Consider the following 16,256-nt stretch of genomic DNA (forward strand, 5'->3'; position numbering starts at 1 on the left):
ACAAAAGCCTGGGGAGCCACACTCTCTGTTCTTTCCCCTGGTGGAGGGGGCGAAGAGGCAGGCACAAGGGCGTGTGGGGGTGCAGAGTTTCACCAGTCCTCACCTTTGACCCAGTTACCATTCACTTGTGGGGATCAAACCACACTGCTTTCCCTGCCAAACCCCCTGCCCATTCACCTGCTCTCCTGCTCTTATGCCCCAGGGTCAGTGGACTTTCCCCCTTCATGGGTGACAACGACAACGAAACCTTAGCCAACGTTACCTCAGCCACCTGGGACTTTGACGACGAGGCATTCGATGAGATCTCCGATGATGCCAAGGATTTTATCAGCAACTTGCTGAAGAAAGATATGAAGTAATGAACTGCGATTTCAGTCTTTTCATCTTTCCCAGTCTGGACCGGTATCCAGAGGCAGGAGTTTCCCTCGCTTGTCGCGGGCCCCTCCTTACCCGAGGAGGGGAGGGTGGGCATCGTGAGTGTGGTGGGCCCCTACTCATCTTACGAAGCACCGAAACCTCGCTTGGAAAGCAGCACTTGGCTGGATGCTCCAAGGAGAGTGGCAGCTCGTTATGTGTGGATAGGGACGGCCCCCTTCATTTTTCATGTATTGCTGTGGCCAATAGAAGCCCAACTCAAACCTCAGCCCCTCTTCAGAGTTGTACAAGAAGTATCCTATTCGCGAGTCCTCATCATATCCCCAGACTATTCTGGCTTGGTGTTTTTCACATCTAAATTATTTAAGAACTGCCTGCCCAAATATGGGCAGGTACCTTCTCCCACTGGCCAAAGGCAGGCTGTGATCCTAGACTACTGGGCTCAGCCCTCTCCCAGTTCCATCTCTGTCCCCCCATAACAGTGCAGACTGTTAGGTTCCCTACCTCTGCCTTCTGGGCCTGCCTAGAGCTACCCAAGTGGTCAGTGGATGAATATATAAAATAGTCACAAATAGTGGGAGGCCAGTGTGTTCGGGTGTATAGATGGCCTCAGGTCATGAAGAAAGGTCAGACACCCAAGACACTCAGTAAGCACTTCACTGAAAGAAGAATGGAAATTGCAGTTGCAGGGGAGACTAGAGGAAGTGAGGCTGCAGGGGCCCTTAGGTGTGGCTAGACAGCAGTCATTGCTAAGGACTCTCCTGGTGAAGGGAACCAGCTGAATTACGGCAGTTGGTCAGAGGGGCTATGTGTGTCTAGTAAGAGCTGGCCTATCTCCGGGGAGGGCATAGTGGGCATGTCAGGTGAGAGAGCAGCTGGCCTGTGGGGTTCCTCACCTACTCTGTAAACAGGTGGCCAGATGTGGCAAGGCCTGGCTTCAGGGGTCCCCAGGGGTCGTATTTGGCATTAAGAAGCAGTTATAAGCTTTGCCCAAGGACGTTGGTGTTGAAATTTCAAGTGGTATGCCAGAGGATGAGAAGAGGAGGAACACCCCAACTCCAGAGGTAAAGCAGTAGGCTCTGCATTCACCAAGTGACTTTGTGGCCTTGGTTTTGCCCTGTCTACTGACCCACAGATTCCCCCTGAGGCTGTTGGCCATCTTGCTTCCCTCCGGGAGATACCACGTTTGGGACAGGAGAGCACAGTTGCTCAAGGAGCAGTGTTGGACGATTTCTTAGATGGTTCTGTCCGATTTTCCGATTACCCAACCACCTCTCAGTCCTTTTCAACCATCTCGGAGCCAACTGCTCCAGAGCGTACATTCTACACTCCTTGACAGTGAGGTCTTTTAGAGTTTCATTGTCACAGTCTTTGTATCAGAGGTGAGCAAGACCTAAGGAGAATCTGGATGTTGTAGTAAATGTTTGAGGAGAAGGAAAATGTGGAAGACAAGTAGAAGTGGTGACCGCTCTATGGTTTAGTAGTAAGTTCTCCATTTTACAGAGGAGGAATCTGTGACACAGAGAGATTAGGGGAATTGTCCAAGGTCACCCAGCAAATAAACAGGCTAGATTCCCTTCCAGTGTGAGAGATCCCCACTCCCAAGGTGCCTCAGGAAGATGCAAACCTTGTTCCTAATAACTCTGGTTCAAGAATGGCCTTTGCCAACCAAGCTTCATGCACTGAAGATTTGGTAAATAAGGTATTATGTGCATGCCTTCTTTCTCATTAATTCAATAATGAGCTGTGTTGGCTCCTCTCTGTTCATAAAATGGATTCACCAAAGAACTGATTTCAAACAGATCAAGACACTAGATTGCTGTAAACTCTTAAACTAAGAGAGTCTCTTCAACCAGAAATCTTCATCTATCAGCACTTTTTAAAATGTTCTTCTATTATAAATGTAATACATGTAAATTGGAGAAAATTTGACTATAAGAAGATTAAAATAATCCATAATCCCTTTGTCTAAAGATCACTACATTTTGCTATACTTAGCAAATTTACTTATTCTCATTTTTCTATGTATGTTAGCATATGGTTCTTTGGGCTTAATTAGTCCTGTTACAATTAGGTGATGACCCTGAACTATTTCTAGATTCCCAGAGCTTTCAGAAAGATTAAATGAGTTTCAGGGCAGTTCTAAGGTTGTCATAACTCATAGTTATATATAGGGGAACATACCTCTTTGAGTTCTAACAGGAAAAACCTGATACTCCACCACAGCATAAGACATGAGAGTTCAAGGATTCTCAGTTTCAGGCCTAATGTTTCACTCATGCCTCCACCAGACAGGGAGGCAGAAGGATTAGGCCTCCACAGCCCCAGCCTCCACCCCCCCCACATGTGACCAGAAGAACAACCCCACCCTGGAATATGGTGCCAGCCATTCCCAGACATGCCTGCCCTCCAGCATGTCTGTACTTACCCTTTCTGGACCCCTAGGGCAGGTCATGAGACCAAGTTGCTTACTTGGTGGTTAGGCCTTCTTAACACTAACCTATTCTGGGTCTAGTTAGTGTAATCCAGGCCGAGAGAGGAGAAAGGCTGGGAGTACAGTGACCCTGATCATGGTGGTTGGAATGGACTAAGAGCACAGAGTCCTGGGGTCTGCCCTGCGTGACCAGGGACAGGTGACCTCTCATTTCTGATCTGACCAGCAGTGTCTGAGCTCCCCTCCTGCTCAGAAATCCTCTAATCTCTGCCTCTATTAGAAACCGCCTGGACTGCACCCAGTGCCTTCAGCATCCATGGCTAATGAAAGACACCAAGAACATGGAGGCCAAGAAGCTCTCCAAGGACCGGATGAAGAAGTACATGGCGAGAAGGAAATGGCAGGTAATGAGGGGATCATTTTGGACTGGGATGTTGCCCCTCATATTTGCTTTATTCAAGCCATCCTCCTTCCCAACTTGCCCCAACCTCACTCCAAAGATGTTTAAATCTGTTTCTGAAATAGTCTGGGACCAAGACCGACATGTCATGTCACTGGGGCTTGGGACGAGCAATGTCACCTTTAGGACTATTTGGCAACCCTGGAGAATATGATCTCCTCGAAGATAGTGTAGTGGTCTTATATTTCTTTACAATGAAGGAGGAGGGCACGTGATCTACAAAGAGAAACACTGTCCCCACCCTCTAGAGAGAGAGTATATCAATAGCTATATGACCTTGGGCAAATGACTTAATCTTGCTAATTCTTTGTTTTCTCATCTGTAAAGTAGGGATAATAGTGGTACCAGCATCACAGCATTGTGAAAATTATATGAGCTAATTTTCACCTGGCCTTTAGCACATTGCCTGGTACATAGCAAATGTTCAGAAGTGACATCAGTAACTTATATGTATCGAGGGCTGGGCATGTGTCAGGGAACATTCAAAGTACTTTCTATGCATTAACTCTTTTAACCCTAAGAGGAAGGTACTATACTGTCCCTACTTTTCAACAAACTGAGTCAGAGAAGTTAGGAAAGTCACCCAGGATCATGTAGCTATTCAGTGGGAAAGTCAGGAGTCAAACCCAGAGCCTGGCTGCAAAGCACACAGTCTTAGCAATGACACGAAATTGCCTCTGATTGTTAGCAGATGGGTAAAATGGTCATCTGAAGCCACTGAGAACTTAACACTATTTTTATTATCACTATTAGTATAAAATTCCTGGGCTACTGCAGGGTATTTGGTTTTTATACTCAAAGAATGTGTAGTGTAATGGGGGAACTGAAGCAAATAGACATAAAAGGACATAACACACACCAAGAATTGTAAACTATCAGTATAGCTCTCCATACCCATATATGTGAGTGTGGACAGGAGAATGGAGCCAGTCACACCAGACTTGGATGTGTTTGTGAAGAAATGCTGCCAAGGCAGGAAATTGGTCATGGACCATGGGCTCTAGAACATGGGAGAGGGCATAACAGCAAAGAAGAAGGAGAAAGCAGAGACGAGAACTGGACCTTACTTGATTATGCTCACCTGGTAGGAGCAGTCTTTTAGCGGGGCAGTCAGGGGACCTGGGGCATTTAGACCTTGTCTATGTGGCAGGAAAAAAAAGAAATCACTGTTTTAGGGGCAACTGGGATGCTAGTAATTTCTCACACAGGATGACAAAACCACAGTTCCCTCAAAAAGTACAACTTCACACAAAGGAACGGAGGCGAACAAGGGGTTTCAGATGTGTGGGTGTAAGGAACTACCATCCGGTGTGCAGGAACTCCCCTACACTGTGAGCCAGTTCTTGACTAGCCCACCGTATGAGGGTTTCGGTGGATCTCTTGGCCATCCTCAGATGCCAGGTGAGTTGAAACACCTGTGCTGCTTATTTTACCCTCTGGCGCCATTAGGATCCAGCGAAATCAGAGTAGCAGATATTCTTAGAAACAAAACACGGTCCACAAAAATCCAAGACTGGCTTTATTAATGATTTTCTGACCAGTGGATCTTAAAGAAATAGTGGTATTTCTGAAGCAGATAGGGTGGCTGGGGTAGGGGTGGAGGTGGGGCAGGGACAGTCCTTAGAGGGAGCCTCACTGGATGAGGCTGTGGTTAACGAGCAGCCTTATCACATCAGGCTTTCCGGGAGCACTGACACATCTGCTGGTAAACCATACCCTGGAGATAGGCACGGAGGAGAGATAAGGAAATGGGAGAAGAAGCAAATGGAATTTTTCAGTCATATGGGTCAGGGGACCATAATTTGTACTGATATTTTAATTGCTTAAATCTTTTCTTGTTTACGCTGTTATTAGTCATAAGGTTTTCTGGAAATGAGGGGGAAAGAAAAGGGCAGAATTCAGAGAAGGAATCTTAAAGTCATATTTTAATATAAGTGGCAGCATCTGGAAATGATTTTTCCACAAAAACAGTGGTTAGGTTTCACAAAAGTAGACCACAAAATCCCATTTGACCCATAATGTCCCCGAAGCATAATTTCACTGGTATTAGTTCAGCTGCACCTGACCATCTTGTATCATGTTGCTTCCTTAGAAAAATGTTTTCCACACTTTTAAGTCCAGGCACCAGGACCTTAGCTGCTCTGGAATAGAGGGTTCCCTCTCAGAGCAGCGAGATTCTGTGTGATGGGGCAGGGCAGGGTGGGGTGGAGTGGAAGAGAGTGGGGTGGACTGCGATGGAAGGAGAGGAGCAGGGCAGGCCCAGGTGGCCCAGAACACTCTACAGCTGCATGAAAGAAGGCTCCTTGTTATCATCCTGATGTGGTTTTCATAAAAGGCCCAGGAGGAAGGAAGTAGCATGAGAACAAATCCCTGCACACTCGGCAATATGTAGACGACTAATCATACTATTGGTCTTTGAATGAAGTTATTCTGAAAGAGAGCATGTTCTTTCATTTATATCAAAATAATTGTTAAAAGACATAGTGGTGAGGGAGGGTAAATTGAGCGGGATAACAGAGCTTCAGCATGCAAAGCTAGAAGGACTAGGAATTAGATGGAGGCCCATGAACCACCATCTTTATTTTCTAAAAGACACCAGTAGCGTGGACCAAAGGGTCATAGCGAGGAAAGCTTTTGGCTCAATATAGCACAGAGTACTCTTGACCATCACATTTGAATAGTTTATACTTCTCACAGGAAATCCTACTCTTGGGGCCATTGGTATATATAGGGTCTAAGACAACTGGCTGGCTCTAGTGACCAACTTGCCCCATTTGCCAAAGACTATATCAGCTTTAGCACTGAAAGACCCTCATCCTGAAAAGACCCTCAGTCCTGGGAACACTGGGATGGTTAGTCACCCTCACTGGCTCTCCCAGGGGAGGGCGTCTGTGCTGCATCAGGGAGGCCAGTACAGATACCGCCTTCCTTGGCCATCACCCTCAAACAAGAAAAAGACTTCTGCCAGACAAGGATAGAACTTAGAAAACTGAAACTTTGCTGTCTTGATGTTCCAAAAATTTCCAAAGGTCTCGGTCAAATAAAACAGCAATCAATTTTCAGCTCAAAAGCATGAAACGAGAAGACTATAACATACTAACTTTTTTTTCATAAATCAGTTTCCAAAGATTGAATTATGATATAGATTATTTTGAATTTTTTTTCCTTATTAAGCACTTCTTACATTCCTCCCTGTTTCAGAAATTATATGCTATAATATCTCTCCATCTGATGGAAAATTTCCCCCCATGTGTGGTCTATTTCTTAATATGAATTTGCTGCCTCCTCAGAAATATTGTAACTCTTTTATTTGCCTTGTTCTGGTCACTTCATATGAGTCATTTTGTTAACAGAAGAGGAAAGACTTCGTTATTCCACAGTATTCAAGTGAAGATTGTGCTGCTCAGTCACAATCCAGGTGTTTGGAATTAGGGAGCCCATGGGCGCACAGGGAGTATTCCCCACTACATATTCACAGGATGAATCCTAGTCTTTCTGTGGACTAGAGCTGCGGGGAGATTGGAATTTTCTGGTCCATGAACATGGAGTCTAAAGAGAGGAACTGACTTGCACAAGGTCGCACAATAATCAGTGGTTCAAGGACTCACCTGTACCTCGTTGGGAATGAACCCTCTGATTTTAGAAGCTCCTGACCCAGAGCAAGCCAATCTGTGTTGGATACAGGGAACCAAGAGATGAAAAGGGTGGAGTCTGAGAGTTTGGTCAATTCAGAAGTGTCCTGGTCTGATGTTAACTCCATATGGAGGGCTGCCTGCCTCCTACACCTCTGACCCATTCCCGAAGTCAGAGTAAGCTCCCGTGGGAAGAGCTGGGTGTCTCCACACCCCAGCTAGCACAACAAACAGGTCAGGTATGTCACCAGTAACAGCCTCCTCCAGAAGAGCATATAAGATTGGCAAGTGGTTTCATTCTCTGCAGGGCCACAGTGCCTCTGCACACAGTTAAGTGGGTTGGTCATCATCTCATGTTTTTCCCTAACTCATCACCTCTACCTGGGGCTTCCCGGGTTAGGTTCAAAGTGACCCAGTTTCCCCATGGTGACAGAGGGCCAGAAGCATACCCACACCATACAATGATATATTTGAGAGGGCGGAAGGCCAGAGGACAGAGCAAGATGGAATGTCTGTCCAACGTGCATGAAAATAATCTGCAACAAGGATAGCATGTGACAAAAGAGAATAGTGATCATGGTCACAGCAGTAGGTAACTACTTAAATCACACACACACATACCACAATTTTCTGTACAATTAGCAAAATTCTTTACTTTTGAAATAGTCTTTTTACTGAAGCATACTGGCTTTACAGATAGTCCAAAATTGTGAGGCTTTACTGAAATGCTTAAATATAAGAAGTTAATTCAGGAAGGAAATGGCTTTGGCACAGTCTGAGGTCCTGTGGGTAAATGCTTGCCATTTGCCTTTGTACGGATGGTGTCCTGCCTCTCTTAGCAGCCAGTTTGCGGTGACAGCTGCTCTCTGGATGCACAGCATCTGGATGCCTGGAAAGATGCTTTGGGTGCAGGGATGGAAAGAGTCGATTATGCCTTAGTTTCTTATTTTAGTCATTCCATTGACCTTAGAAAAGGAGTGAGAAACATATGTACATTGTATATTATTGGGAATTTCTTGACCAAAACGCTATACTTCGTAGAATTTTCACAATACAAAGAAATTTTCATCTCAAGTTCTGGCCTCCTTTTCAGCAGAAACTCTCTCTCCCAAGGTGCCTCATCTCAGAGAAGCAGAGTACCATTACTTTCCATTTCTTCAGGTTTGTTTTTTTGTTGTTGTTACCTGGGTGTACATCAAGGAAGAGCACCCCCTCTCTAACTTCCCTGTGCATTCATAGACTTGTGCTGGGGCCAGCCAGACTATTTCTCGAAATCCCTTAAGTATCTGAATCATAAACAAAGCTAAATGAGATCTTGGAGATCATCTTTTCCAACCCCTCCTTATACAGAGAAGGAAACAGTTAAAGCCCAGAGAGGTTAAATAACTTGCACAGGGTTAATAGAATGCTTTCCCTCCCTCTCTTGAATCAGGATCTGTGGGATCTGTAGGAACTATTCTCTTGACCAATTAAAATCCTATCACTAGCATTGTTTTACGAGAAACAGCTCCACTGGGCCCCATCAGCAATAAGTCTTTGGAGCTGTCTCAGCCTGCAGTTGCTTTATATAAACTATCCCTTTTATGGGAGTTGAAGCACAGTTTGAAAAAGGTTTTTGTCTCATGTTGACCTTGTTTAGTCACATTAACGCACACATCAGTTCCAGGCCCCATTCCATTCTCCGAACATCTTCTGACACACTGAGAGTGCTGAGCAGAGCAAAGTTGGGCTCACTCCTCTGGCAGAACCTCGGCACTCCGGAGGCCCTCGTTATAGGACAGCCGCTTCTCCTGGGCTGGGCTCTTCTCCCTGAGCCCCACTGCCCAGCTGGAACCAGGGACACTGCCTGAGTCCAACCCCAGTGTCTATTTTCCAGAAAACGGGCAATGCTGTGAGAGCCATTGGAAGATTGTCCTCTATGGCAATGATCTCAGGGCTCAGCGGCAGGAAATCCTCAACAGGGTCACCAACCAGCCCACTCAACGCAGAAAAACTAGAATCTGAAGGTAAGGTGCTCTGGGAAGATTTTCTCCAACCAGTTAGCGAAAAAGGAAGAGCTGGGTGATGGAGGGGCATTTTGAGGGGTTTTTTTCGGGGGGGGGGTTGTTTTTTGATAATACAACCTACAAAGATAAAATTCAGACAATTACTAAGTCTATTAATTACTTTTTAATGGTTTAACTTTAGGTTTAAGTATTTTCAAAGGGAAAGTTATTATCTGTCTAATAGAACTAGATGATCTCTGCTATTTTTTACCTAAGAATTAGCAAAGGCTATATTACAAGCTTCCCTTTTTCTCATTACAAAAGTGATACTTTTACACTGATAGGCAAACATAAAATTTAAATCACATATAATGGTGTACTTTTAAAAACTATTTTATCATCTTTGTGTTTTTCTTTTAAACAAAAATTAACTCATATAGTCCATATTTGTTTGGCACGTTTCATAATGCTGAAACATGTCATTTGAACTGGGTAGACCGTGACTGTCAGGGCCCCTCCTAGAGACCAGTAGGGTCAGTTATTTGCCCACCGCCTTGGAGATGCTGCCCCATCCATCTCAGTGAATGCTTCAGCCTCCTCCTGCTTCAGACGCATGCAGGGGCTGACTTATCTTCTCAAGATGCTTCTTTTGGCCGGAGACACCCCTCCACCCACTGCTGCCTACTGCTGTTGGTATCCAAAGGTGAGCAGCTGAGGCGAGATCTTTTTTGGGTACAAAGGCAGTGTCATTGGCACAGCTACTTGCTGGGCTGCTCTGATGTAGCCAGGGAGTCTGCAGCACATGGATCTGGTTCCTCCTGGTCCACTCCTGCCACTCCCAGATGACCCACAAATAGCCTGAAGAGGAGGGAGAGAATACAGGAGCCCCTCCAAGTTCCGGCTTTTCCCTGGACGGATTCCAAATCCTGGTCTCCAGTCATGCAATGTGAAGGCAATAGAAGTGAGTGGAATGAAACTACTGGCGAGTCAAAGATGCGTCTAGGATCTGGCCCCTCCCTTCTAAGGAGCAGGAAAGGGCCGGCTGCTATAGGAGGGCAAAAGGGTACAGAGGTCAGGAAGGCTGGTGTGATTCCGTCCTTCTTAAATACCCTCGACTGAATCTTGAAACGGCATGAAATGCAGCCAAAAGTCCTTTTTAAAGATTATTTCTATTTTCAACGTGTCAGCATAAGAGAAGTGGGGAGTCCAAACATTTCCCGTTTGGTCACAGTTTTCTCTTCTGCCAAAACTATTTGGCAGCAGGCCAACCGATCCCCAGGAGAAAGGTGTCCTTATGATTCAGTCATCTAAGCTGCATTATTTGCTAAATTAGAGCTACTTAAAAAAAAAATTTTTAAGTCAGCTTTTTTAAACTAGGGAAGAATAAGGAATGAAGGAATGAAGGAATGAAGAAATGACCATGTCTTCTTCCCTGTCTTCCAGGAGATGTCTCCCAAGCTTTCCTGGAGGCTGTCGCCGAGGAAAAGCCCCATGTAAAACCCTATTTCTCTAAGACCATTCGTGATTTAGAAGTCGTGGAGGGAAGTGCTGCTAGATTTGACTGCAAGATTGAAGGTAAGTTATAGCTCTCCTTCCCTTTACTACAAAAGGGGTTAGGCTGGCTGGTGGGTCCTGACTGTGCTCTGGGCAAGATGTCAGTTCTGGGCAACCTGAGAGCAATTAGGAGCAGTCAGGCTATAAGGAAAACTGAGTTAGGAGGGGTTGGCCCAGAGCCCCCACTCTGCCTCCTGCAGGTTACTGCCATTCATGACTTACCTGTGGGCACATTTGATATTTCACTTACATCAGCCACTAGACCCACGATAAAAGTGATTTCTCATGGACGTATTTGGCTATGGAATGTGTTTAATGAAATGAATTTTGCAAGCTTCTGTGAAGCATGCGCCCACAAGAGGCTCTCAAAGGGACATTGGCACAAAGAGTATAGGCTGTGGAATAGGCAGCTCTGCTGCTTATCAGAGGGCTGAGTGACCTTGGGCGGTGATCTAACTTCTAAACCTCAGGTTCTCACCTGTAAGGTAAAGTCTAATGCCCTGAGTGGCTCTGGGGATTCTGTGAGATGACATATGTGAAAAGGGGAAACCTTTTAAGTCTTTTGAAGATGTCATGGAGTCAAGGGAAAAGCTGTGGGGTTTATAAGTGCAGGGAGAGAGCATGCAGCGTGACTTCAAACGAGGGATCCATTCTTCTCTGCGTGTCTCTGCCTGCCAGGGGTAACGTGCCTGTAGAATCAGGAGGTTTTAGAGCTCAAGGGACCTTAAGGGATCTTAGCATAGCACCTGAGAAATTAGCAGTGTTGGCGACACAAGGCATTACAGTTTCCACAGACTGCGATTAGACTAGAATTAGAAAGATAAAGAGCAAGCTAAGATAGGCTTCAAGCCTGTGACTGTTGTGTGCCAACTAGAGTGTAGTGTTATCTTCCATTTTGGTCTGACCAAATAAAGCTCAGATGTTCATTTAGCAACTTTCCCAATACTGCATAGCATAGGACAGCAGTCAGAACAAACCATGCCTCCTACTTTATAAGATTCTCCAGCAATATGACTAGATAATGCCTTTTGGGTAAAGTAACCTAAAGTTAAGAGTGAAAAAACAATTTTTCTCCTGTGTCATTATATTATTAAAATGCCTTATAAATGCCTTGCCTACCATAATCTTTTTCTCTTTTCATTCTAAAAAACAATGTGATGTGCTTCCTTCGCTAGTGTGGAAGTACTCAGAGTGGGAAGGAATTCTACTGAAAGCTCTGGGCCACTGCTTATAATTCCACCGTCACCATTGTCTTTGAGTCTTCCGAAGTTCTTTCTTTTTTCTATTTTTTAAAAAAATATTATAATGATTGTCATCTTTGTACTTACTTTTCTCTTTGGTATTATTTCTTTGGCGTTTGCATAACTTTGACTGGAGTGCTAAGGAGAAATTAAAGCGTTTGGACTCTGTTGATTAAAACAAAATTCTACTTAAAAGAAAGTTAGAATTCTTAAATTCTTGTATGTAATTTTTATTCTGGTTGGAGCTACAATTTTTTTCCCTGTAAAAATACTTCCCCGCAATTTAAAAACAAATCAGTTAGAATTATTATATATTTTAGAGGCATACTACATGTATATATAAATGCTAAACTTTGCAGAAACATGATTAATTCGTAAAATGAGGCTAATGGATATGGTCAATTTCCAGTTATCTACAGGTAGATTATCTTTCCTTGATTCAAACTAGACAAATGTAGCTTTCTTTTTCTTAGCAATATTATCAGCTCCTCTAACTTATGCTTTATAGAGCTGTTATCAGCTTTGATTATAATTTACTTACTATAGAATTCACTTATTTTAAGGTACGATTCAGTTATTTTTAGTAAATTTACAGAATTGCAAATCATCACCACAATCCAATTTCAGAACATTTTCATCACCCGCAAAAGATCCCTTGTGCCCATTTATTCTGAATCTTTTTTTTTTGTTTAAATTTATTTAAGTTCAACTTTTATACAAGACGAATTTCTTTTCATCCCATAAGATATAGATCTAGGCGTGTAGTTGGAGATGCAGCCGTGTTCCAGGTAGTACTCCGTATCTGTATAAAGATGGGAGGTGGTGCAAACCCCACATGGATGGGAAATGGGATGATTGCAAATTACCTTATGTGGGGTTTCAGATATTAGTATTTATCATACATGCCCATATTCAAATGTAAATATCAAAACAGATGCTGAAAGCCAACATCATAATTTTTTTCCTTTACCACCTTAATCAGTAGAGGTAGCTTGGGAGTTGCTTGCATAAATTAACAAGAAGTTCTAAAAAACAGTTTCTGCTACTTGTGTTCTCTCCCTGTGATGCAGGATACCCAGACCCTGAGGTTGTCTGGTTCAAAGATGACCAATCGATCAGGGAGTCTCGCCACTTCCAGATAGACTACGATGAGGATGGGAACTGCTCTTTAATCATTAGCGATGTTTGCGGGGATGACGATGCCAAGTACACCTGCAAGGCTGTCAACAGTCTTGGAGAAGCCACCTGCACAGCTGAGCTCATTGTGGAAACCATGGAGGAAGGAGAAGGGGAAGGGGAAGAGGAAGAAGAGGAAGAGTGAAACAAAGCCAGAGAGAAGCAGTTTCTAAGTCATATTACAAAGACTATTTCTCTAAAGCTCAAAAAATCCAAGATAGTAAAAACACCTGGTGTGATAGATTATCTAGTTAGGCCATTTGGGGGTTGATTCTTCAGCAACAACAGTTGATACCTAGCAGCGTCATTGATGGGCATTAATTTGAATTAGCTGGCACCTTAAGATAGTAGTTCAGCTAGATTTCATTTTCGGAAATCACCAGTAACTTGCAATTGATTTTAGAGACAAAGTAACCAAAAAGATATATTTTTCTGGGCAAAATCACAAATTCCCCAACTGAAAGCATTCATGAAAAATAAGGCCCTGTGGCCGCCGCTCAGCCCAGAGGGTCCCTGGAGATGGAAGTCTCTTTCTCCCAGCTCCTTATCCCAGAGAACTGGGCCTTCTCCAGTACTGCCGCACTTCATTCTGAAAGCAGTTGAGCCATTTTAACTTACGAGACACATTTTATTCCAAAGTATGTGGAGACATTCAGACTTTTCACTTCGCCCATTCTACCTGCCAGTTTTCCTGGATCTGAACTTGCCATAAGTTTAAGCATTAAAGACATTACACTTCTTAGATTCTGAAGACAGGTTCCTTGCTCATGGATGACTGGCTTCCTTAGGAAAATAGAATCTTCTTTCTTCCAAAATCAGTGGGGAAATCTAAACTTATCCCCTCTTTGCAGATGTCTAGCAGCTTCAGACATTTTTATAAGAACCTGTGAAAAAAAGTCCTTGCTAATGTGCTTTTCTTCTGAAACCAGGATTCGTATTTGTGCTGTTACAGAATATCAGCTCTGCCTGCATGGTAAAGGTTTTTGTGTTTGTGTAAAAAAACCAGTTTGCTCAAAAGTTAGTTTTAATTATTTATTGGCCACTATGAAACATTTCAACTGATGAAAAGCTGTAGAACTCTACATACTTTGGAGTCTCTCTCCTTCAGGATAGTCTGAGTTTAATACACTTTGATTCTAAACACTCTGCAGAGAACTCTTCTTCCATTATGGGTTCCACCGTGGTTTTTTGTTTTTTTGTTTTTTTTTCTTGAATGTACATCAATCATGCCTTGCCCCCAACCTTGAACTATGTTCTTAGATCTGATAAATGCACTCAGACTTGCATCTTTAGGAATTTTTAACTTTGTTTCACGACATTGGCACTTAAAATTTTCTTTATAAAACTTTTCGAAGGTCATAAACAAAGACCATAAACTGATATGCCTAATACATTTCCTCTGTGTGTGTGTGTAACATTCCAAATACTCTTTTCTTTTCCACGTTTGTAAAGTGCAGCAATTTAATACTTCAAAGGACTTTTTAATAGTTCCTTAAGAACTAACTTTATATTACTTCAGTGCAATCCTACACAGTATCAACATTAGTATTTTGATATTACTTAGTCTTATGTTATCTTCCAGTCATCTATCTTATCTGCTTTTTGCTGCTAGTTTCAAATTGCCAGTATCTCGTTTGCTTTTTAAACAGTTACAATATTTTTCATAACAGCCACAGTATTGCCACAGTTTATTATAACAAAGGGTTTTAATTTGATTTAGAGCATTCAAAGCTTTTTTCATCACTTTTGTTTACTATAATCTTTGTACGCGTGTATGTTGTATGTGTGCGTGCATGTGTAGTGTGTACGTTTGTTTACAAGTTTTTAATGCCTTCTTGAAATTGTGTTAATGTTCTCCCAGTTTATTATGCCATCAGAATGGTAAATGAGAACACTACAACTGTAGTTAGCTCACAATTTTTAAATAAAGGATACCACAGTGCATGTTTTTTGTTCAGTCTTTGTAGCCTTCTCTTTCGTCCTATGCCACCAATTGTAGACTTACCCAGACAGATCTTGGAAACTGAAAACAAATGCTGTGCTGCATAAATGGCTTATATGATTGTGTTTTGCTAAGGGACAGAATGACTTAGTTGTAATTTATACTAGGTAGCCTGATTTGCATGTTTAGTTCAAAATTTCTCTCAAGCATCAGTTTGGTTCAATTACATTCTAGATCTCTATAGTGTTCTCATAATCATGACATTTTCAGCATATGAAAAAATCATCATCATCTTTAATATCATTCACCAGAGCTTAGTTTTCATTTGTAACTTTGGTATAATTTATCATTAGCAGTCAAGTGCTATCTTTCCATGTCTTGATATCTGATATTGAAACATTTCTTATCAGGATACTGTCACTCCTGCTTTAGAGGACGGTTGTTATCAGATATAAGATAGTGACTCTCCTGTGTCTTGAGTGTCCAAACAATATTGTAGATATTCTAGAAAGAATCAAGACATGCCATTCATGTTAGACTAGATGATTCTGTGATTCCACAGTGTAGTCTGGAAAGAATCTACTGTCCAGCTAATAAATGTTTAATTTTTTCAACTTTTTTTTTTTTTTTTAGGCAACCACAATCTACAAATGTTCTTAGTAAGAAAATTACTTTTAAAGAAAGAAAAGGACTTCTTATTCCCTGCTAGTGAAAAATGTACCATATGTATTCTGCACCAGGAAAAGTAAGAAATACATTTTCTGCCATTTTCATCCCAGATACAAAAAGAACAATCCATTGATTGTTCCTTACATCGTAGAGCTTCATATTAAATGATATTCCTATGTATAACTAAAAAGACATGCTGACTGTTGTCGGCTCTAACATAATTTATATAGTCTCTATCAAAATGTTTGAGTTACTTTTCACATCTTACCTGCTTTTAATAAAGCTGCACAATGAGTATCAAGGAGGTGAAGGATAATTGAATTCTAATAAAACACAATTCTCCGCTTTTCAAGAAAATGCAAATAATACTACTTTTTTATCCCTTGAGGACTCCTCCCCATTTTAACAGGGAGGCTAATGTCTGTGGCAGTCATTACTGAGGCTCTTTGCCCCTGGCACATAGTTAGGACTGCACCCCTGGCTCCCTGGCTAAGTGGGACTGCGTGACTTGTCCTGGTCAGTGAGCTGTGAGCAGAAGTGATATGCATCCCCTCTGGGCCAGAGCATTTAAGTGCTGGTGCAAAACTCTCCATAATGACTGCCAATGTGAGATGGTGGCTGCTTTATCCACCTGAGTCCCCAGCCAACTCCAAATGGGTAACACAAGCAAGAAATAAACCTTTGTTCTTATAAGTCGCCAAGGTTTTAGGGTTCTTTGTGGCTGCAACATAACCTAGACGATCCTGTTATAAGGTCATCTCCATATTCTAGATCTGTTCTGATCAATA

General features: G+C 42.6%; 1 protein-coding gene across 1 annotated transcript in view; it reads left to right on the forward strand.

Moving 5' to 3' along the window:
- MYLK (myosin light chain kinase) overlaps positions 1-14,801 on the forward strand; it is a 248,166-nt gene extending 233,365 nt beyond the window's left edge. The window contains exons 28-32 of the mRNA XM_023527574.1: positions 203-355; positions 3,090-3,213; positions 8,778-8,907; positions 10,330-10,461; positions 12,752-14,801. Coding sequence (XP_023383342.1) covers positions 203-355; positions 3,090-3,213; positions 8,778-8,907; positions 10,330-10,461; positions 12,752-13,002 — 790 coding nt within the window. The 3' untranslated portion in view covers positions 13,003-14,801. The remainder of the gene's footprint in view (positions 1-202; positions 356-3,089; positions 3,214-8,777; positions 8,908-10,329; positions 10,462-12,751) is intronic.
- The last annotated feature ends 1,455 nt before the right edge of the window (positions 14,802-16,256 follow it).

Source organism: Pteropus vampyrus, unplaced genomic scaffold (assembly GCF_000151845.1).
Source record: "Pteropus vampyrus isolate Shadow unplaced genomic scaffold, Pvam_2.0 Scaffold1, whole genome shotgun sequence".
Taxonomy (NCBI): domain Eukaryota; kingdom Metazoa; phylum Chordata; class Mammalia; order Chiroptera; family Pteropodidae; genus Pteropus; species Pteropus vampyrus.